Here is a 23,183-nt window from a genome sequence, read left to right as displayed (position 1 = left end):
TGTAGACGTTGGCTCCAATGACACTAGGATGAGACAGTCAGAGCTTACAAAGGGGAAAATAGCCAGGACTTGTCTCTGCCTGCGAGAGGCAAATAGTCTCGCTTAACAAGTGGCTGGCTAGCAAGAACTCAACTCGGTGAAAGAAACCGTGTGAGAATGACTTCCTGTTCTTCATAGATAGGTTTGCCCTACTAGAGGACCGTGTCCACCAGTTAGAGCAGAGTAACTAGGTAACCTTAGAGGCCGCGGACACTTTTGCTAACGTTAGCTGTAGCGAAATGAATAGCTGAGCTTGTAGCAGCCCTGAACGGCCTGCAAGCTACGGTCAGTCGGTTATGACACATAACAGAGTTAGCCCTCTCGCTATTCCTCGCTATAGTCTACCGGTCACCACACCCTAGTCATAGGGGACTCCACCACCCAAAACCTGCCATAATTAAGTGTAGTCCTGGGACCAGAGCACCTGACATGGAAGCTAGTCTGATGGAGCTGACTCGCAACAGGCCTAGTAAACACGTACGACAGGCTAATCGCACCACTAGTTATGCGGACATAGTTGTAGACGTTGGCTCCAATGACACTAGGATGATAGTCAGAGATTACAAAGAGGAACATAGCTAGAACTTGTCGATGTCCAGGCATGGAGTACTTGTCTCTGGCCCCCAGCCTGCGAGAGGCAATTAGTTTCACTTAACAAGTGGCTGGCTAGTTTTTGTAGAAAAAATCTTATGTGCGCAGGAGGGAGTTGACGGCACAGACACAAGGGGGCGGTATAGCTCTATGTATGTTATTGTATATATTAGAATATATATAATCAACAATAATACTATAAATAAACTAGAGAATGGAGTGTGACTAATTCAAAAGTGTGTGTGTGAGGCTGTGTGTGTGATTAGCTGTAGTGTTTTACCAAAATGTTGAACGAGGAGAAGGAACAAGGCAGAAAGGCAGTCAGTGAGTAGGCGTAGATAGTCAGGGAGAATGGCGAGGTGTCAGAGGTCCAAGCGGAGGTCGAGCATGAAGAGAGGCAGTCCAGAATCCAGAGGGGAGCAACAGGGGATCACAGGAGAACTCGGGAAGGCATAGGTACAGAAGAGTAAGTTACAGCGAGGATCCATGAGTCCACTGGTCTATATACAGCTCGCCCTCATCAGTCCCAGGTGTGTTGATTGCTGATCACACACAACCTTGCCGGCATGTGGGCGTGATGCAGCCAGCGCGAGCAGGGGCGTGTCTCGGCGCACTGCCATCTGAGGTGCTGGCAGACCCAACTGCCGGAGAAAAGCGGGTTCGAGCTCGCGCCATGACACAACAGGGACTAACGTTTATTGATAATCGTCCTTCTTTCTGGGGGAAACCGGACTAGCTGAGGAGGGACGGCTTTCAGCCTAACCGGGAATGCACCATCACTCAACTAGAAACATAGATTACTGTTTGGGTCACACTTGACTAACTACACTAGAGCAAGCTCGGACACAGGCAATTACAGTGTCTGTTAGTCTGGGTGAGGAGTCAGTTAAGATGGAACTAACGAGCGGCAGGCTGGAAAATTCCTGCACACATAGCATTTCTCCTAGAATAATACACAACTCACATAATGTTTTTTTCTGCAGTGACTGTGCCAGAGGTGGACATGCATTCTACTGAGGTGGCAAATTATGACGTGTTAAATTTATCGCAGAACCAAGCAAACAATCTCAAGATCCCCATCCTATCAATTCCTAGATATGGTCGAAATTATTTAAGGCGCATTACACAAAATAAAGATAACATCTCCTCCTAACAATACAAAGCACATATTGCCCGTCCCCTTAAAAGGGATGGAGGGTCGCACTTTTATACAATGAAAACCTTAACCTTACCCCTTACCCTAAGTAATAAATATAAATCATTTGAGGTGCTTAATATGAGGTCTGTCACACCGCTACCTGGCTGTTATGTACCGCCCCCCTGGGCTCTATTCGGACTTTATCAGAACATTTTCAGAGTTTGTTGCTGATCAAGTGATGCATGCTGTAATGGGGGATTTTAATATCCATACAAACACCACGTCATAACCTTACATGCGTGAAGTGAAGTGAATTATATTTATATAGCGCTTCTATATAGCGACCCACCTGTGGTCAAACGATCAAGTGAAAATGGCCTGTCGTCATGGTTACCTGCGGCAGTCCTGGTTTGTCCGGGTTCAGCAGGGTTCGGACCTCCACGTGCTCAGGGACCAGAGGCACGGCTCCGGGGAGGAACTCGCCCATCTCCCCCCAGCATTGCAGCACGCTGAGGGCCGCGTGCTCCTCCATCTCCTCCTGCTCCTGAGGAGAACGCTGGTTCTTCTTCAGAAGATCTGACAAGAACAATGACGACAACACTAAGGACGATCTGTGTGCGCCTGCTTCTGTCGCTCTGTTTACCTTCTGGTATGGCATCTGCTGGGATCTTGAAGACCTTGTTGAGGACTTTGACCTCGTTGGGCCTGTACTCTGGAGACGGGATGCCGTTTGTCTTGCAAAGCTCTGACAAAATGACAGAGGGCTTCTTCGCATCCCGCCACATGTTGTAGCCGTTCCTGGAAGAAAGAAAGTTCTAGTCTCACTACTAGTACTGTTTGGACTGTCCAGTCATGATCAGACTCACTTATCATAGTAAAGCGCCAGGCCGCAGCTGGCCCGGTGGCGACTGTAGAAGCGGTTCTCCAGGTCGACCCGCGTCTCTCCAATGATGTCATCAGAGCCCACAATGTCGTGGTCCATCACCCTGATGAGCACGTCTGTCTCCAGTGGGAAGGACACGGTCAGTTCAAAGACCCTGCAAGATGCGGTCGGTCAGTGAAGCCCATCCAGCAGCATCGGACAAGCTAAGGACAAGACACGAACTCTCCAAAGACAGGGTTGAGCTGTTTAGGGATGTAGCGGTCTTTGGTGTCCTGGGTCTGCTTCCCGATTTCCACCACCAGGTACGGGTCGGATTTTCCGTTTGGGTCTGCAGGAGCCAGATTGGTGCCCTGGAAGAAGGAAACCAGCGAATCCAAGAAAGTTGTTTTTGAAATTCTTCAGTAAAAATAAGGAAAGACGAGTACCTTGATGATGTAGATCCTCACCAGGACCTTGAAGGGTGAGTTTTGGGGTATAAATCTAGTGATCTGTAACTTGGGGTCTTCTTCGTCGTCTGAATCTACCGGGTAGACTAGGAAGGAACCCTGAGGAGACAAACAAGCGCTAGAAACGAGTAGAAAGAGATGACGTGCTCTATGGGATGCCACCTTGAATTTTCCCATCAGCCTTTCCTCGTCATCCTCGTCAGCATCCTCGTCGTTTGCCCGGCCTTTAAAGAGTGGAAGGCTCTGCAGCCAGTCCTGAAACTGACTGAACTCGGACTCCAGATGACCTACGTACAACTAAGCACATGAACCGTTATTGATAGGCAGCTGCAACCTTCCATTGGAGTTCTTTTCTGACTTGCACATAGATGAGAGGGTTGCATCCAAAAGTATCCAATCAATAACTGAAAGCTAATTTTTGGACACAATGAAAGGTTCTTAAAGGAGTGCTTGGAGACGCTTGCTGGCAAAGATCAGTTTAGTTCATCAGCTTTTTCTCTCTTCAACTTCCCTTAGAAACTACGTGGTCACTTTAGTGTAGTTCGCTCACTAAAGTGAGTACACAGCACGTCTTGGAGTACACTGGTACCTCAACTTAAATTGAGTACTCTGTACGCCCTGGAGTACACTGGTACCTAAACCTAAAGTGAGTACACTGTACACCTGTAGTACACTGGTACCTCAACTTAAATTGAGTACTCTGTACGCCGTGGAGTACACTGGTACCTAAACCTAAAGTGAGTACACTGTACACCTGTAGTACACTGGTACCTCAACTTAAATTGAGTACTCTGTACGCCCTGGAGTACACTGGTACCTAAACCTAAAGTGAGTCCACTCTACACCTGTAGTACACTGGTACCTCAACTTAAATTGAGTACTCTGTACGCCCTGGAGTACACTGGTACCTAAACCTAAAGTGAATACACTGTACACCTGTAGTAACTTGGTACCTCAACTTAAATTGAGTACTCTGTACGCCCTGGAGTACACTGGTACCTAAACCTAAAGTGAGTACACTGTACACCTGTAGTACACTGGTACCGCAACTTAAATTGTGTACTCTGTACGCCCTGGAGTACACTGGTACCTAAACCTAAAGTGAGTACACTGTACACCTGTAGTACACTGGTACCTCAACTTAAATTGAGTACTCTGTACGCCCTGGAGTACACTGGTACCTAAACCTAAAGTGAGTACACTGTACACCTGTAGTACACTGGTACCTCAACTTAAATTGAGTACTCTGTACGCCCTGGAGTACACTGGTACCTAAACCTAAAGTGAGTACACTGTACACCTGTAGTACACTGGTACCTCAACTTAAATTGAGTACTCTGTACGCCCTGGAGTACACTGGTACCTAAACCTAAAGTGAGTACACTGTACACCTGTAGTACACTGGTACCTCAACTTAAATTGAGTACTCTGTACGCCCTGGAGTACACTGGTACCTAAACCTAAAGTGAATACACTGTACACCTGTAGTACACTGGTACCTCAACTTAAATTGAGTACTCTGTACGCCGTGGAGTACACTGGTACCTAAACCTAAAGTGAGTACACTGTACACCTGTAGTACACAGGTACCTCAACTTAAATTGAGTACTCTGTACGCCCTGGAGTACACTGGTACCTAAACCTAAAGTGAGTACACTGTACACGTGTAGTACACTGGTACCTCAACTTAAATTGAGTACTCTGTACGCCCTGGAGTACACTGGTACCTAAACCTAAAGTGAATACACTGTACACCTGTAGTACACTGGTACCTCAACTTAAATTGAGTACTCTGTACGCCCTGGAGTACACTGGTACCTAAACCTAAAGTGAGTACACTGTACACCTGTAGTACACAGGTACCTCAACTTAAATTGAGTACTCTGTACGCCCTGGAGTACACTGGTACCTAAACCTAAAGTGAGTACACTGTACACCTGTAGTACACTGGTACCTCAACTTAAATTGAGTACTCTGTACGCCCTGGAGTACACTGGTACCTAAACCTAAAGTGAGTACACTGTACACCTGTAGTACACTGGTACCTCAACTTAAATTGAGTACTCTGTACGCCCTGGAGTACACTGGTACCTCAACTTAAAGTTAGTGTACTCACTTTACTGTAGTTCCCGCACTAAAGTGTGTACACTGTACACCTTGAAATACACTCGCACCTCAACTTAAAGTGAGTACAGTGTACTCACTTTACTATAGTACATATATACTTGCAGTGTGTATATTGTACATATTACATAGTGTTATGAAGGTGTCTGTTACTACATGACCTATAGTCTTACAGTCTATACAAAACGATGATGGAGGTTTTGGGAAGTGAGAACACACCCAAATAGATGCCACTGAGGGGACGTTTAGCTCTGACCTTTAGCGTGGCGATCTTCTTGCGCTTTGGTGGATCAACTTGAGTTATCACTGCATCCACCTCATCTTCTTCATTGTTGGTGGCAGACTCATTCTGGCCTTCCGATGAAAGAAAACAATACATACAGTATATATATACATATATATATATACATACATACATACATACAGTACATACATATATACATATATATCTTGATTGGATTATCCAGAGAATGGTGCTCGATACCGTGGTAGAGCGCAATGTAGGTGTGGGAAAAATCATCTCCTGATGATTGAGGGAACCCCTCATGAAACAGTTCTGTAGAGATGAAGTAGTCTTGTGATTTTTCCCACACCTACATATATATATATATATATATATATATATATATATATATATATATATATATATATATATTAGGGGTGGGCAAATTAATGCGTTAATTACGAGTTAACTCATCAATCTATTAACGCCGACAATTATTTTATCGCACATTTGCGTGTGTTGTTTACATGCTTTTATTTTGTTAACGCCTTTTCTTAACAAGATGGCGTCGCCCGGCGTGGAGGGGCTCTTGGTAAAGATGGAACATTTGGCAAAAATACCGGACAATTCTGCAAATTTCCTGGCTGGCTTACAGCGTGGTCACTCCGGGATCACTTACGACCGCCAGACAATTCTGGATGTGGATAGATCGGGCCGTTTTGGACTGAATGAGGCGTGCTTGCTAGAGCGGCTAGCTAGCATGGGAATACTTTGCCGGCTACATCCAGCGGCCTGTGAAGCAGCGGAGTATTTGTGTTGTCTGTCTATTTATGAATAATGCAGACCAGGAGTGTTGGCTGAGTTCTTAACGTTTGCTTTCAGAGCGTGCATATCACAACATACAAGATGCCGTCATGGCGACACAACCTATACATGCTCCTCACTCCTGTTGCATGCTGGGTAGGGTAGTTATTTTATTCCCCTGGCTCATAACATCACAATATAGTACCATGTATATGATGCCTTCAGTTTATCAAAGCACCAAGCAAACAATCGGAAAATTCCCATCATATCAATTCCTAGATATGGTCATAATTATTTTAAGTGCACTACGCAGAATAAACACAACATTATTAATATTGCTACTACGGATAATTTGATCAAAAATACCCTAAAACAGCCCACTACCTATAATATAGGTTTTTTTAAACATAAGATCCCTGATAAAAAAAAAAGTTTCTGCTGTTACCTCAGAAATTGCCTGTTCAGATGTTATGATTGTGGCTCAGAGATTTGTATGTAGATTATATTTATTTTCCATAACAAACAGGATAACTTAAATACCCTGGCAGTGGCAATAAGCTTAAATGTTTGTATTTACATTTTTGGAGTTGATTTTCATCAAATATGCTATTTAACTGCTACTGTTTAACAAGGACTGATTTAAATTGTGTTTGCACAACAAATGTTTTGGCGCTTTTGTTCATGTGGGAGAATATTCCAATAAAGGTGCACTACACACTACTTTTGAATTCATTATTGGGCTTTGTGTATACAATGCAGTTAATCGCGATTAATCGGAGAAATAGTGCGATTAACTTCGATTAAAATTTTTAATCGTTGCCCAGCCCTAATATATATGTATATATATATATATATATATATATATATATATATATATATTATATATATATATATATATGTGTGTGTGTGTATATATGTATATAATATATATATATATGAACTTCATAAAAGTTCACTCTTTTATGCACCAACATAATCTTCTGTAGGTCGCCAAGAACAATACAGTAACGTATTGTTTGCCGCTGATTATTGGTTCCAGGGTACTGGTCGTGGTAAATCAATTTTAGCAAAGTAGGAATTATTCAATACAAAGTGAATATTTTCATTGCTGGGGCATAAAAAAACTGTTATTTAACATTCAAAAAGCCCCCCAGACATGAAATAACGCCCGCATATTTACTTTTACAAGCTACAAACCTGGAAGTGCGATGTGTTGAAGTACGACTGTACTTCACCAGTAATATTACATCGCAAAAATGGGGCCACAAAAAGCCTGCCGAGGGCGTCATGCCTCCTTTAAGTGTACCTCGTTCTGCCTGTTCTTCCTCCTCCTTTTTCTGCAGTTCCTCCGCAGCCTGAAGAGAAGACAATTTTGTTACCATGGCAATTTTCACTCGTGCAGTTCTATTTATCACGTCTACGATGGATGTCCTATTTCAAGAGGTCGTATTATGACTTTTCCCTATTTAATAAGAATTCATTTAACATGTAAAGATGGTTCTTTGGTCAACGTTTAGCTATTTGACTGCCTCCAAAAATTAAATGTCCGCCAACAGCCTTGTTTTGTAATTGGGTTTTTTTTGCTAAGACCGTATGAAATGTAAACATTAGCGATTGCCATTTAATTTTTTACCTGACTTTCTATATTAAAAACTGGTCCATTGCCAAACACAGTAAGCACTGATCCAGTTAAAAGTTTTTAGGAAAATCATTCTTTATGTTGACGATATCATTTTACATTACAAGGTCCGCATTGCCGGCAGTAAGTCGAACACATTTCCAGTGAGGGTTGGACTCCGCCAAGGCTGTCCTTTGTCACCCATTCTGTTCATAACTTTTATGGACAGAATTTCTAGGCGCAGTCAAGGCGTTGAGGGGTTCCGGTTTGGTGACCGCAGGATTAAGTCTCTGCTTTTTGCAGATGATGTGGTCCTGATGGCTTCATCTGACCGGGATCTTCAGCTCTCACTGGATCGGTTCGCAGCCGAGTGTGAAGCGACCGGAATGAGAATCAGCACCTCCAAGTCCGAGTCCATGGTTCTCGCCCGGAAAAGGGTGGAATGCCATCTCCGGGTTGGGGAGGAGACCCTGCCCCAAGTGGAGGAGTTCAAGTACCTAGGAGTCTTGTTCACCAGTGAGGGAAGAGTGGATCGTGAGATCGACAGGCGGATCGGTGCGGCGTCTTCAGTAATGCGGACGTTGTACCGATCCGTTGTGGTGAAGAAGGAGCTGAGCCGGAAGGCAAAGCTCTCAATTTTCCGGTCGATCTACGTTCCCATCCTCACCTATGGTCATGAGCTTTGGGTCATGACCGAAAGGATAAGATCACGGGTACAATCGGCCCAAATGAGTTTGGGTCTCTCCCTTAGAGATAGGGTGAGAAGCTCTGCCATCCGGGAGGAACTCAAAGTAAAGCCGCTGCTCCTCCACATGGAGAGGAGCCAGATGAGGTGGTTCGGGCATCTGGTCAGGATGCCACCCGAACCCCTCCCTAGGGAGGCGTTTAGGGCACGTCCAACCGGTAGGAGGCCACGGGGAAGACCCAGGACACGTTGGGAAGACTATGTCTCCCGGCTGGCCTGGGAACGCCTCGGGATCCCCTGGGAAGAGTTAGACGAAGTGGCTGGGGAGAGGGAAGTCTGGGTTTCCCTGCTTAGGCTGTTGCCCCCGCGACCCGACCCCGGATAAGCGGAAGATGATGGATGGATGGATGGCAAAGCTAGCTACACAACAAGTCGAGACGACACTGATAACATATCATTCAAACATTTCTAACCGACTGTTATTAATAACGTTTCATTGTCTCCTCCATTGTCAGAAATAGTCAGCACCGAGCCGCCATTACGGGGAGTTTCTCAGAAAATCCATCTTACTGTGAAGGTCTCTGTTTGGAGCAGGGCTCTTCTGCGCACGACTTCTTCACACTTGAAGGTAGAGGTGAAACCTAACCAACAGACTATATTAAAAACTGGTCCATTGCCAAACACAGTAGGCACTGATCCAATTAACTGTTTTTAGGAAAATCATTATTTTGACGATATAGTCTTACATTAGAAGGCTAAGCTAGCTACACAACAACTCGATCTGAGTTTGCTAACGTATTATTTACACATCCCTAACCTACTGTTAGTAAAAACGTTTCATTGTCTCCTCTGTTTTCAGAAAAAGTCTGCATTGAGCCCGCCGTTACTAGGAGTTTCTCAGAAAATCCATCTTTCCGTGAAGGTCTGTGTTTGGAGCAGGGCTCTTCTGTGCACAGGAGAAGCGACTTCTTCACACTTGAAGGCACAGGTGAAACGTAACCGACAGATTATATTAAAAACTGGTCCATTACCAAACACAGTAGGCAGTGATCCACTTAACAGTTTTTAGGAAAATCATTCTTTATTTTGACGATATCGTCTTACATTAGAAGACAAAGCTAGCTACACAACAACTCGAGCTGACACTGCAAACGTATCATTTACGCATTTCTAACCTACTGTTAGGGACAACACTCTGTTTTCAGAAATAGTCGGCACCGAGCCCGCCATTACGGGGAGTTTCTCAGAAAATCCATCTTACTGTGAAGGTCTGTGTTTGGAGCAGGGCTCTTCTGCGCACGACTTCTTCACACTTGAAGGCAGAGGTGAAACCTAACAACGGATTGTATTAAAAACTGGTCCATTGCCAAACACAGTAAGCACTGAACCAGTTACCAAGTGTTATGAAAATCATTCTTTATTTGACGATATCGTCTTATATTAGAAGATGGTTTTCGTCCTGGTCGTGGAACTGTGGACCAGCTCTATACTCTGGGCAGGGTTCTTGAGGGTGCATGGGAGTTTGCCCAACCAGTCTACATGTGCTTTGTGGACTTGGAGAAGGCATTGGACCGTGTCCCTTGGGAAGTCCTGTGGGGAGTGCTCAGAGAGTATGGGGTATCGGACTGTCTTATTGTGGCGGTCCGCTCCCTGTATGATCAGTGTCAGAGCTTGGTCCGCATTGCCGGCAGTAAGTCGGACACGTTTCCAGTGAGGGTTGGACTCCGCCAAGGTTGCCCTTTGTCACCCATTCTGTTCATAACTTTTAAGGACAGAATTTCTAGGCGCAGTCAAGGCATTGAGGGGTTCCGGTTTGGTGGCCGCGGGATTAGGTCTCTGCTTTTTGCAGACGATGTGGTCCTGATGGCTTCATCTGACCGGGATCTTCAGCTCTCACTGGATCGGTTCGCAGCCGAGTGTGAAGCGGCCGGAATGAGAATCAGCACCTCCAAATCCGAGTCCATGGTTCTCTCCCGGAAAAGGGTGGATTGCCATCTCCGGGTTGGGGAGGACACCCTGCCCCAAGTGGAGGAGTTCACGTACCTAGGAGTCTTGTTCACGAGTGGGGGAAGAGTGGATCGTGAGATCGACAGGCGTATCGGTGCGGCGTCTTCAGTAATGCGGACGTTGTACCGATCTGTTGTGGTGAAGAAGGAGCTGAGCCGGAAGGCAAAGCTCTCAATTTACCGGTCGATCTACGTTCCCATCCTCACCTATGGTCATGAGCTGTGGGTCATGACCGAAAGGATAAGATCACGGGTACAAGCGGCCGAAATGAGTTTCCTCCGCCGTGTGGTGGGTCTCTCCCTTAGAGATAGGGTGAGAAGCTCTGCCATCCGGGAGGAACTCAAAGTAAAGCCGCTGCTCCTCCACATGGAGAGGAGCCAGATGAGGTAGTTCGGGCATCTGGTCAGGATGCCACCCGAACGCCTCCCTAGGGAGGTGTTTAGGGCACGTCCAACCGGTAGGAGGCCTCGGGGAAGACCCAGGACACGTTGGGAAGACTATGTCTCCCGGCTGGCCTGGGAACGCCTCGGGATCCCCCGGGAAGAGCTAGACGAAGTGGCTGGGGAGAGAGAAGTCTGGGCTTCCCTGCTTAGGCTGCTGCCCCCGCGACCCGACCTCGGATAAGCGGAAGAAGATGGATGGATGGATTAGAAGGCTAAGCTAGCTACACAACAACTCGAGCTGACATTGCTAACGTATCATTTACGCATTTCTAACCTACTGTTAGTAACAACGTTTCATTGTCAGAAATAATCGGCACCGAGCCCGCCATTATAGGGAGTTTTTCAGAAAATCTGTCGTGCAGATCCAAAACCGTGGACGAACATGTAAGAAAAGATGCCTTAAAAGTATCTCGCCTGCTTCTCCAGCTCTTCCACGGAGGCGTAGTATTTGGACCACCAGTCCAGTTCTTCGTTTTCTGGTACGTCCTCCTCCAGCTCATCCTCTTTCTTCCTCAGCTTCTTGAGAGGAGCCTGGAGGGGTCAGAGAAGGTACGACAGGAAAAGAGTTGGTGAAGGCCAAAGATGGGCATGAAGGTGGTTCCAACAAAGACGAAGAGAACGAGGACCAAGAAGAGGACGCACGTTGATCAGGTCGATGGCCTTGTTGGGAATGACAGACTCTTTGACTGACAGGTTGATGAGGGAGAACTTCCTCAGGTTTTTCAGGGCACTGGGCTTCACTGAAGGCTTCTTCTTCACTGCACAAACACGTCAAGAAAAAGAACCTCATAAGACTACTTGTCTCCTTATATCCTACCTTTTGGTGGAGGCCCCTCCTCTTCGTCATCTGGCTCCTCCCCAAGCTCCCGCGGGGCGTAGTCCATCAGACTCTGGACCACGTGCGTCCCGACCAGGATCTGCCGGCCGAAGGCTCTGCGCTCCACCACAAAGAGTGTGAGGGGCGGGTGGAGGTAGGTCTGCTCTGGCAGCTTCTGATTGGACGAAAAGAAGGGAGCAGAGGCCCTCAGTTGGGTTCTTTCGAGCCCGGATTGTCATCAAGGAGGACTTGAACCGACCACATTGAGGAATCGGGCCAGCTCTTTGAAGTTGGGATGCGTCCTGAAGCTCTCGATCTCCTCCGACTCCAGCTGGCATCCGGCACACTCCACCCTCACCATCGGGCGGTCCACCTCGAAGAGCTGCACCCGCTTCAGCTCCCGCAGACCCCAGAAGAGCACCTGAAGGCATCAGCAACCACTCAGTGCTTCATGGACCAAACCCCATATAGACTTGGTGCAACCTCGATTCGGAAGTCCCTCAGGACTGGTCGGACCCCCGGTGGTATGTCGTAGTGACGCGCCTCTTTCAGGTAGGTCAGCTCCTGAGGGTCCACGCTGCTCGGCAGGGTGGGCTGCAAGGAGCAGTCGGCAGGGATCAGCACAAGAAGTCTAGCTCAAAGCGGTGCTAAGGTCACCTCTCCAAAGGAAGAATAGTCCAGCTCGATCAGCTCGAAGGCGGCCAGCAGCTCGCCTGCGGGGGCACGCCCGATGCTGATGTCGTAGAAACAAAGGCGGGGCTTCTGGTACAGCATCTGCGCGAATTTCAACTCCGGTTCAGCGTACGCTCGGCCGAGAGGCTTCGGACTCCCCTGAGAGCGCAAAGGTCAGTAAACGCATCGCTTCCCCAACACGTGAAGAAGAGCGTTACCACGGCGTCGTAGTCGAAGACGTGGATGACGACCAGGGGAGGGTCTTGTTGGAGGTCCTCCATGGTTCCCTCCAGCAGGACGCGCTCAAACAACAGACACTCGCTCCATGCGGGAGAGAGTGTGTCCGGGGACACCTGAACACACACACACACACACACACACACACACACACACACACACACACACACACACACACACACACACACACACATTGTGTTCAATAAATCAATCAATGTTTATTTATATAGCCCCAAATCACAAATGTCTCAAAGGACTGCACAAATCATTACGACTACAACATCCTCGGAAGAACCCACAAAAGGGCAAGGAAAACTCACACCCAGTGGGCAGGGAGAATTCACATCCAGTGGGACGCCAGTGACAATGCTGACTATGAGAAACCTTGGAGAGGACCTCAGATGTGGGCAACCCCCCCCCTCTAGGGGACCGAAAGCAATGGATGTCGAGCGGGTCTAACATGATACTGTGAAAGTTCAATCCATAGTGGCTCCAACACATCCACGAGAGTTCAGTTCAAGCGGATCCAAGACAGCAGCGAGAGTCCCGTCCACAGGAAACCATCTCAAGCGGATCAGCAGCGTAGAGATGTCCCCAACCGATACACAGGCGAGCGGTCCATCCTGGGTCTCGACTCTGGACAGCCAGTACTTCATCCATGGTCATCGGACCGGACCCCCTCCACAAGGGAGGGGGGGACATAGGAGAAAGAAAAGAAGCGGCAGATCAACTGGTCTAAAAAGGAGGTCTATTTAAAGGCTAGAGTATACAGATGAGTTTTAAGGTGAGACTTAAATGCTTCTACTGAGGTAGCATCTCGAACTGTTACCGGGAGGACATTCCAGAGTACTGGAGCCCGAACGGAAAACGCTCTATAGCCCGCAGACTTTTTTTGTCTGTTGTCATCGCGTCAGGATAGTTTTCAGCCACATGACCCAGCCCTATGTAAAAGAAGAAGAAGAAGGATGGTGTGGAGTTTGGCGACGGACTAACCTTGGTGAGCTGACACTGCGTGGAGAAGACCACCTTGGCGAAGGGATCTGACAGGCCGTCGTCATCTGCCGCCAACAATCCGCGTGCTTGGTACATGTGGCAGCGCAGCTGGAAGTACCTGCAGTCTGCAGAGGAAGGTGTCACCAAGGTGTGCAGGAGGAGGTCTTCAGCCGAGGAGCTCACCCTGACAGGACAGGCTGACAGGAAGCTTCCTCCTGGTTCCCGTGGAGACCGGCGCCGTCTGCTCGGGCTCCTCGTAGACGGGCAGGAAGTCTTCTGGGAGCAAGGTGATGGCCTCCTTGCTGTACTTGGACTGGCCCAGCCACAGGTAGACCTCCAGCTTGGCAAAGATCTCACTGGTGGAACCTCCCGGAGACTGGGAGAGGCAAGACTTGGGACCTGTTCTACAACCTGAGACGCTTCCGAGGACCCACCTTCATGTAAAGTGTGGTGACTCGACCACAATCCCGGCCCCTCTGGTCCTCCACCACTGAGAAGATGATGGAGTGGGCGGGGATCCTGACGTAGGCCAATCGTTTGCTTCCGTTTAACAACCAGAGGAAGGCGTCCGGGATGGTGTTCTGGGGCTGGGGGCGAGATGTCAGAGCTCCAAATTGTGTTATCACTCCTCTCCTATTTGAACCATTCACCTCTTTGGCCAGGTGGCGCAGCTTGGCCAGGAGTCTCTTGACGTCCAGGAGTCGCTGTCTGAGCGTTCGTCTGGTGATCCTCTGCCTGGCTCTCGCCGCCTGCCTGGCCACCGCCACCTGGAGGGTCACCTGATCACAACTTGTCCAAACTTGGCCCTGCTTTTAGTATTTAGGCTTTGTTTCTAATTCAGTACTTTGATATAAAAAAAAGTGGGAAAAACGATTGAAATAGGACGGGGGAGGGCTTTCCACATTGTTAGAAATCCCACAGTTTATGTTCTCCATGCTTCACTGATGAGAGTATTTGGAAAGCACCGTTTTGTCCTACTCATTTCAGCGATCCTTGAACACATTGTAGTTTGTTTACCTCAGTAGAAGCATTGAAGTCTCACCTTAAAACTCATCTGTATACTCTAGCCTTTAAATAGACCTCCTTTTTAGACCAGTTGATCTGCCGCTTCTTTTCTTTCTCCTATGTCCCCCCCTCCCTTGTGGAGGGGGTCCGGTCCGATGACCATGGATGAAGTACTGGCTGTCCAGAGTCGAGACCCAGGATGGACCGCTCGTCGGGACCCAGGATGGACCGCTCGCCTGTATCGGTTGGGGACATCTCTACGCTGCTGATCCGCTTGAGATGGTTTCCTGTGGACGGGACTCTCGCTGCTGTCTTGGATCCGCTTGAACTGAACTCTAGCGGCTGTGTTGGAGCCACTATGGATTGAACTTTCACAGTATCATGTTAGACCCGCTCGACATCCATTGCTTTCGGCCCCCTACGGGGGGGGGGGGGGGGGGTTGCCCACATCTGAGGTCCTCTCCAAGGTTTCTCATAGTCAGCATTGTCACTGGCGTCCCACTGGATGTGAATTCTCCCTGCCCACTGGGTGTGAGTTTTCCTTGCCCTTTTGTGGGTTCTTCCGAGGATGTTGTAGTCGTAATGATTTGTGCAGTCCTTTGAGACATTTGTGATTTGGGGCTATATAAATAAACATTGATTGATTGATTACATGTACCAACCTTCTCCGGCGCCGCCACAGAAAGACGTGTTTTATGCCACTCCTTTTTTGTACCATTTTGTCCACCAAATGTTTTATACTGTGCGTGACTGCACAAAGGTGAGGTTTGATGATTTTGCTAGAGTGCTTATCAGGCATATTTGTGACTGGAAACCAATCAATGCTAACATGCTATTTAGGTTAGCTGTGTGTACATATATTTGAGGTAATTTAATTTCCTTTACTTATGTCCTCTGTGTATTTCATTTATATTTTCATCTCTCGTGACACATTATCTTTGTGTAATATTGGCTGCATTTCTCATAGTTTGTGCGCCGTGTTGTTCCAGACTACAGCAAACGTTACCCAACTTGCAAAGATTGTAATGAATCCATTAGAAGCCAAAGCCATTTATCAACAACACCCAGAAACGCCGCCGGCTTCGCTGGGCCCGAGCTCATCCAAGATGGACTGATGCGAAGCGGAAAAGTGTTCTGTGGTCTGACAAGTCCACGTTATAAATTGTTTTTGGAAACTGTGGACGTGGTGTCCTCCGGAACAAAGAGGAAAAGAACCATCCGGACTGGTATAGGCGCAAAGTGTAAAAGGCAGCATCTGTGATGGTATGGGGGTGTATTAGTGTCCAAGGCATGGGTAACTTACACATCTGTGAAGGCACCATTATTGCTGAAAGCTACATACAGCTTTTGGAGCAACATATGTTGCCATCCGGGATACATTATCACGGACGCCCCTGCTTATTTCACCCCTTTGTCAACAAATACCTGAGCAAATTGTTTAAGAACAACACTTAAGAACAACCCAACTTGCAAAGATTGTAATGAATCCATTAGAAGCCAAAGCCATTTATCAACAACACCCAAAAACGCCACCGGCTTCTCTGGGCCCGAGCAAATCCAAGATGAACTGATGCAAAGCGGAAAAGTGTTCTGTGGTCTGACGAGTCCACGTTTTTAAATGGTTTTTGGAAACTGTGGATGTCAAGTCCTCCAGAACAAAGAGGAAAAGAACCATCCGGACTGTTCTAGGCGCAAAGTGTAAAAGGCAGCATGTGTGATGGTGCATTAGTGGCCAAGGCATGGGTAACTTACACATCTGTGAAGGCACCATTAATGCTGAAAGGTGCATACAGGTTTTGGAGCAACATATGTTGCCGTCCATGGACGCCCCTGCTTATTTCAGCAAGTAACTGCCAAGCCACGTGTTTCTCAGTTGGAACATTAAATATCTTGTCTTTCATTTGAATATAAGTTGAAATCATTGTGTTTATATTTACCATTTAGAAAACGTGAAAACTTCACTCCTTTTGGGTTTTGTTTCCGGGCTTTCGGCCTGATAGAACATGACCGTTTGGACATGTGATGGATTTGGTTTCCGTGTGATTCGGTGAGTTTTGTCCGATCTTTTGGAAACGGCCGACAAAAAACTTTGGTCAACGATTGAAGACTCACCAAACTCTTCTTGATGAACGCCTTCCTGCGCGCGTCGAGGTTGTTGGGACGAAACTGCGAGCGGCGTTCTGAGAAGAGTCGGAACTGTCTTCGCGGGGATGGAGAAAGGGGACGTTTGAGAAAAACAATCGAGGAAAAGCAGACGAGAAGCTTTCTGGAGGCGATGCTGACTTGCAGGAGACGACCAGCTCCAGCAGGACGTGAATCAGACGCTTCTTCACGTTGCTCCTCGGCCTCCTCTGGAGCCGCTCCACCTCGTCCAGGCCGATCTCCTGCAGGTGAGCACAGGTACAGGCGGCGTGATTGGCCAGCAAAGCCCTCCTTTCTCCAACAATGCTCTTACCAGCCTGTCGGCCATCTTGCTGATCCAGTTGACCTGGTAGAGGCGAAAGCTGTGGTTTTCGAACTGACTCCACACAAACAGACACGGCTTATGTTTCTCGGCGGGCGTCTGGAGGGGGATGTACTGGAACGACCTGGCACGCAGGTGATACAGTTTTTTGGTTTGGTACTCACCCGTCAGCACCAAACAACTTGACGATCATGGCATACGTTCTCCAGTTTTAGAGCTGAGGAATTTCCCAAAGAAGACCTACCTGTCGTACTCGGTGGGCTGCGGCCTCATGGGGCGAGACAAAGATCTGTTTTCAGATTCGGGACTCAGCACTTCCTCCTTGTCCAGCTCTTCCTCAGACTCCAGAAGACCTTGTCCCTCCTCACTGAGATCCTCCCGGCTTCTGCTCAGCTCCTCTCTGCTCTGACTCTTTTTGGCTCTCCCAAACTTTACCACCTTGCCGTGGTTTCCTGATGGACGCATGATGGATAGTGAAAACTGGAATTCTCCATTTGAAGCCCTGGAAGTAGAACCTGCAACTATTTGTGATGCGTCTTAGACCCAGACTGTACTTTCTACCTATTGAGAGTTCAAAAGTCATTGGTCTGGTGCCTACGGACGGATCCATCATGGTGACTTCAAAGAGAGAAGCGAACAGAAGAAAGTCTTCTCTCTCGCCCAGAAAACCCTACAAGTCAAAGCAAAACTGGGTCTGTGGCGTACCTCAAAGCTCTGTCCTCTGACCACATTGTATTCCCTAAAAGTATGAGGTTCTCTACAATGTTTCTTGAGTTTAAAATGTCTTGTTCGAACCTCAGGGAGCGGGTGAATCTCTTCAGTCTCCACGGTAACAGACTCCGGCACCTCCACACCGGCCTCCCCCGACTCATCAGTCAATCTGCTGGAAGCTACACAAACATGAACAGGAAGTTGCCAAGTCAGACACCCTGAACTACAGAAGCCACGATGGCGTGAAGGAGCTCTGCTTCGTCTCCTCACCTTCCTTCTTCTTCTCCTTTTTGCTGCCTCTTGGCTTCTTCAGCCCAAACCTTCCCAGAGTTCCTTTCACCTTCTAAAGAAAAACAAAGACCACGACTGAGGTCAGGAGATCCCCACCGAAAGCGCACGGACATGATGGATGAGCACTTAGCCGGTACCAACGCCAGCGGAGAAGGGCTTGTGTCCGTGGCGATGACCGAGGGCGAGGTGTAGACCTCCACAGAGAGCGCGAGGAGGATTCGACCACGGTAGAAGATTCCTTCTCCAAGGCCCTGGTTCAAAGCCTGGACAAAACAAAGGTTAGTCATTTGATTCTGGAGTCTCGGTTTTACAGTCGTCCCTCGCTAAGTTGCTTTATATCGCAGCTTTACTACATCGCAGGTTTTTAAAATACCTTTTAAGAGCATTTTCTACATGTTTATGGCCTGAATTAATGAAGTATTATTGTGAGTGTTAAATGTATTGCAGTGCAGTACCTGTCTTATTTTCGATTATTGTGATGTGGCTATCGATAAAGATATTCTCCAAGTGGGACTTCCGTGACCAGGACAGCGGAGAAGATTATCAGCCGCCCTTTGCCTTAGACATTTTTCAAAGGGATAACTAGATGGAGCCACTTTCAATCTTGATGTGGCACACCAGAACTATAAACCATAATTTCAGTCAACCTGCTGCCATCAGACATCTCTCATCCTGGTTAGCACTTGTTCAACCCGCTGCCATCAGACATCTCTCACCCTGATCAACACTTGTTCAACCTGCTACCAAAGCCGCCACAAATTACGGGAGGACATTAGTCATTTTAGACGAACTTGCAAACTGGACAACATCTTGTAGAAACTGTCTGCTCTGCCAGGCGATTATGAACTGAATTTGAGGACCAGAAAGTAGTGTGAAACGTTTAAATTTGTTGAGTGAGATGAGTGGCAAGATGAATACATGACTCCATCCATCCATCTTCTTCCGCTTATCCGAGGTCGGGTCGCGGGGGCAACAGCCTAAGCAGGGAAACCCAGACTTCCCTTTCCCCAGCCACTTCGTCTAGCTCTTCCCGGGGGATCTCGAGGCGTTCCCAGGCCAGCCGGGAGACATAGTCTTCCCAACGTCTCCTGGGTCTTCCCCGTGGCCTCCTACCGGTTGGACGTGCCCTAAACACCTCCCTAGGGAGGCGTTCGGGTGGCATCCTGACCAGATGCCCGAACCACCTCATCTGGCTCCTCTCGATGTGAAGGAGCAGCGGCTTTACTTTGAGTTCCTCCCGGATGGCAGAGCTTCTCACCCTATCTCTAAGGGAGAGACCCAAACTCATTTGGGCCGCTTGTACCCGTGATCTTATCCTTTCGGTCATGACCCAAAGCTCATGACCATAGGTGAGGATGGGAACGTAGATCGACCGGTAAACTGAGAGCTTTGCCTTCCGGCTCAGCTCCTTCTTCACCACAACGGATCGGTACAACGTCCGCATTACTGAAGACGCCGCACCGATCCGCCTGTCGATCTCACGATCCACTCTTCCCTCACTTGTGAACAAGACTCCTAGGTACTTGAACTCCTCCACTTGGGGCAGGGTCTCCTCCCCAACCCGGAGATGGCATTCCACCCTTTTCCGGGCGAGAACCATGGACTCGGACTTGGAGGTGCTGATTCTCATTCCGGTCGCTTCACACTCGGCTGCGAACCGATCCAGCGAGAACTGAAGATCCCGGTCAGATGAAGCCATCAGGACCACATCATCTGCAAAAAGCAGAGACCTAATCCTGCGGTCACCAAACCGGAACCCCTCAACGCCTTGACTGCGCCTAGAAATTCTGTCCATAAAAGTTATGAACAGAATGGGTGACAAAGGACAGCCTTGGCGGAGTCCAACCCTCACTGGAAATGTGTTCGACTTACTGCCGGCAATGCGGACCAAGTTCTGACACTGATCATACAGGGAGCGGACCGCCACAATCAGTCCGATACCCCATACTCTCTGAGCACTCCCCACAGGACTTCCCGAGGGACACGGTCGAATGCCTTCTCAAAGTCCAAAAAGCACATGTAGACTGGTTGGGCAAACTCCCTTGCACGGTACCTCTGGATTGGCAGACCGGGGTGGTGGTTCCTCTCTTTAAGAAGGGGGACCGGAGGGTGTGTTCCAACTATCGTGGGATCACACTCCTCAGCGTTCCTGGTAAGGTTTATTCAGGTGTACTGGAGAGGAGGCTACGCCGGATGGTCGAGCCTCGGATTCGGGAGGAGCAGTGTGGTTTTCGTCCTGGTCGTGGAACTGTGGACCAGCTCTATACTCTCGGCGGGGAATACATGACTATTATTGCATATTTAGAGGGCTCAATTTATGTTAAAAATATTTATAAAGGTCATAAACAGTTTTTTAAAATTCTCTAACTATAAAAATATTTTAAGAATGAATAATAATTTGTTTACCGCGGTCATATCGATACTAATTAACCGCGATAAACGAAGGACTGATGAGAAACGTGGCACCTGATGGACGTCTCCGAGTGTGGAGTTCCGAGGAGAACCGTACAGATTGACCCAGCATGGTCCAAAGGTGGGATTGAAGCCTGTGAAAGGACACAATCCAAAACTTTAGGAAGTGTCCAAGAGTGCAGGGAACTCGGGTCATACCATTTCTGGTGGGGTCAGAAATCTGCTTCAGGTCCAGGAAGTGAGTCGCCAGAGCGATGTCCCCCGTCTTGGCGTCGTCCAGAATCTGGACTCTGATCCTCTGGGCCAGAGGCGGGAACTGCTCAATGAAGGAGATCTCCTCGTTCCAAACGGGACAGCTGGTGGCGCTGCTGACCGAGGTCTCCCCCTGGAAGCATCACCTGGGTTCACTACCTGGTAGAACACCTGAAGCCGCCGGGGGCAAAGTCTACCTGTTGTCCCGAGAAGGTCACTTGGACGTAGGGGTCGATGAAAACCGTGCGATCCGTGACCTTTGACATTTTGGCCATCAGCCCCGAGTCCATGGTGGGGAGACCCTCCGCCTTGTAGATGCGGACGCGGAACCGAGCCCAGGGGCGCTCTGAGGGAATACCGCGAGGAAGCATCAGGTTCCTGTGGAGAAGCAAAACACGACGTTGCAAGTTTATTTAAATACTCGCCCACCGGGGGGCGCCACTACGCTCGTTTTACAAAAGCCTAAAGCAGTGAAGTTGTCACCTTGTCTAAATAGTATAGTCTAGTACCCGCACTCTTTTACTACAAAGCCACGCTGTTGTAATATGTGGCTTGGCATTGTCTTGCTGAAATAAGCAGGGGCGTCCATGATAGCTTAACATATGTTGCTCCAAAATCTGTATCTACCTTTCAGCATTAATGGTGCCTTCACAGATGTGTAAGTTACCCATGCCTTGGGCACTAATGCACCCCCATACCATCACACATGCTGGATTTTACACTTTGCGCCTAGAACAATCCGGATGGTTCTTTTCCCTCTTTGTTCTGGAGGACACGACGTCTGCAGTTTCCAAAAAGAATTTGAAATGTGGACTCGTCAGACCGCAGAACACTTTTCCACTTTGCATCAGTCCATCTTAGATGAGCTCGGGACCAGCGAAGCCGGCAGTGTTTCTGGGTGTTGTTGATAAATGGCAGTGGCTTTGCATAGTAGAGTTTTAACCAACTGTAGTTACCGACAGTGGTTTTCTGAAGTGTTCCTAATATCCTTTTCCACACTGATGTCGCTTTTCAATACAGTACCGCCTGAGGGATCGAAGGTCGCGGGTATTCAAAGTTGGTTTTCAGCCTTGCCGCTCATGTGCAGTGCTTTTCCAGATTCTCTGAAACTTTTGATGATACTACCGACTGTAGATGGTGAAATCCCTGAATTCCTTGCAAAAGCTGGTGTAGAAATGTTGTTCTTAAACAATTTGCTCAGGTATTTGTTGACAAAGGGGTGAAATAAGCAGGGGCGTCCATGATAATGTTGCCCGGATGGCAACATATGTTGCTCCAAAAGCTGTATGTACCTTTCAGCATTAATGGTGCCTTCACAGATGTGTAAGTTACCCATGCCTTGGGCACTAATACACCCCCATACCATCACACATGCTGACTTTTACACTTTGAGCCTATAACAATCCGGATGGTTCTTTTCCTCTTTGTTCTGGAGGACACGACGTCTGCAGTTTCCAAAAACAATTTGAAATGTGGACTCGTCAGACCGCAGAACACTTTTCCACTGTGCATCGGTCCATCTTAGATGAGCTCGGGACCAGCCAAGCCGGCAGCGTTTCTGGGTGTTGTTGATAAATGGCCGTGGCTTTGCATAGTAGAGTTTTAACCAACTGTAGTTACCGACAGTGGTTTTCTGAAGTGTTCCTAATATCCTTTTCCACACTGATGTCGCTTTTCGATACAGTACCGCCTGAGGGATCGAAGGTCGCGGGTATTCAATGTTGGTTTTCAGCCTTGCCGCTCATGTGCAGTGATTTTTCCAGATTCTCTGAACCTTTTTGATGATATTACGGCGCGTAGATGGTGAAATCCCTAAATTCGTTGCAATAGCTGGTTGAGAAATGTTGTTCTTAAACAATTTGCTCAGGTATTTGTTGACAAAGGGGTGAAATAAGCAGGGGCGTCCATGATAATGTTGCCCGGATGGCAACATATGTTGCTCCAAAACCTGTATGTAGCTTTCAGCATTAATGGTGCCTTCACAGATGTGTAAGTTACCCATGCCTTGGGCACTAATACACCCCCATACCATCACACATGCTGGCTTTTTACACTTTGCGCCTAGAACAACCCGGATGGTTCTTTTCCTCTTTGTTCTGGAGGACAAGACGTCTGCAGTTTCCAAAAAGAATTTGAAATGTGGACTCGTCAGACCGCAGAACACTTTTCCACTTTGCATCAGTCCATCTTAGATGAGCTCGGGACCAGCGAAGCCGGCAGCGTTTCTGGGTGTTGTTGATAAATGGCCGTGGCTTTGCATAGTAGAGTTTTAACCAACTGTAGTTACCGACAGTGGTTTTCTGAAGTGTTCCTAATATCCTTTTCCAC

At 47.9% G+C, this 23,183-nt stretch overlaps 1 protein-coding gene across 2 annotated transcripts in view; it reads right to left on the bottom strand.

The window, feature by feature from the left end:
• fer1l4 (fer-1 like family member 4) overlaps window positions 1-23,183 on the bottom strand; it is a 54,984-nt gene that overhangs the window by 10,882 nt on the left and 20,919 nt on the right. The window contains exons 13-42 of one of the 2 annotated variants that reach the window (XM_061875443.1): window positions 21,053-21,233; window positions 20,802-20,988; window positions 20,658-20,737; window positions 18,329-18,454; window positions 18,171-18,243; window positions 17,985-18,079; window positions 17,751-17,859; window positions 17,434-17,641; window positions 17,181-17,313; window positions 17,009-17,109; window positions 16,838-16,925; window positions 14,371-14,487; window positions 14,155-14,307; window positions 13,904-14,096; window positions 13,721-13,845; window positions 12,709-12,843; window positions 12,476-12,649; window positions 12,302-12,412; window positions 12,078-12,239; window positions 11,819-11,993; window positions 11,644-11,759; window positions 11,416-11,532; window positions 7,555-7,603; window positions 5,478-5,575; window positions 3,260-3,394; window positions 3,077-3,196; window positions 2,874-3,001; window positions 2,635-2,805; window positions 2,412-2,566; window positions 2,163-2,344 (exon numbers count right to left, since the gene is read on the bottom strand). In XM_061875443.1, coding sequence (XP_061731427.1) covers window positions 2,163-2,344; window positions 2,412-2,566; window positions 2,635-2,805; window positions 2,874-3,001; window positions 3,077-3,196; window positions 3,260-3,394; window positions 5,478-5,575; window positions 7,555-7,603; window positions 11,416-11,532; window positions 11,644-11,759; window positions 11,819-11,993; window positions 12,078-12,239; window positions 12,302-12,412; window positions 12,476-12,649; window positions 12,709-12,843; window positions 13,721-13,845; window positions 13,904-14,096; window positions 14,155-14,307; window positions 14,371-14,487; window positions 16,838-16,925; window positions 17,009-17,109; window positions 17,181-17,313; window positions 17,434-17,641; window positions 17,751-17,859; window positions 17,985-18,079; window positions 18,171-18,243; window positions 18,329-18,454; window positions 20,658-20,737; window positions 20,802-20,988; window positions 21,053-21,233 — 3,997 coding nt within the window. Of the gene's footprint in view, window positions 1-2,162; window positions 2,345-2,411; window positions 2,567-2,634; window positions 2,806-2,873; window positions 3,002-3,076; window positions 3,197-3,259; window positions 3,395-5,477; window positions 5,580-7,554; window positions 7,604-11,415; window positions 11,533-11,643; window positions 11,760-11,818; window positions 11,994-12,077; window positions 12,240-12,301; window positions 12,413-12,475; window positions 12,650-12,708; window positions 12,844-13,720; window positions 13,846-13,903; window positions 14,097-14,154; window positions 14,308-14,370; window positions 14,488-16,837; window positions 16,926-17,008; window positions 17,110-17,180; window positions 17,314-17,433; window positions 17,642-17,750; window positions 17,860-17,984; window positions 18,080-18,170; window positions 18,244-18,328; window positions 18,455-20,657; window positions 20,738-20,801; window positions 20,989-21,052; window positions 21,234-23,183 lie in introns of both variants that reach the window. The other variant, XM_061875442.1, reaches the window with a different exon arrangement.

Source organism: Nerophis ophidion, linkage group LG16 (assembly GCF_033978795.1).
Source record: "Nerophis ophidion isolate RoL-2023_Sa linkage group LG16, RoL_Noph_v1.0, whole genome shotgun sequence".
Taxonomy (NCBI): Eukaryota; Metazoa; Chordata; class Actinopteri; order Syngnathiformes; family Syngnathidae; genus Nerophis; species Nerophis ophidion.
The sequence above is the reverse complement of the archived record's forward strand: the minus strand, read 5'-3'. Positions and strand labels throughout refer to the sequence as shown.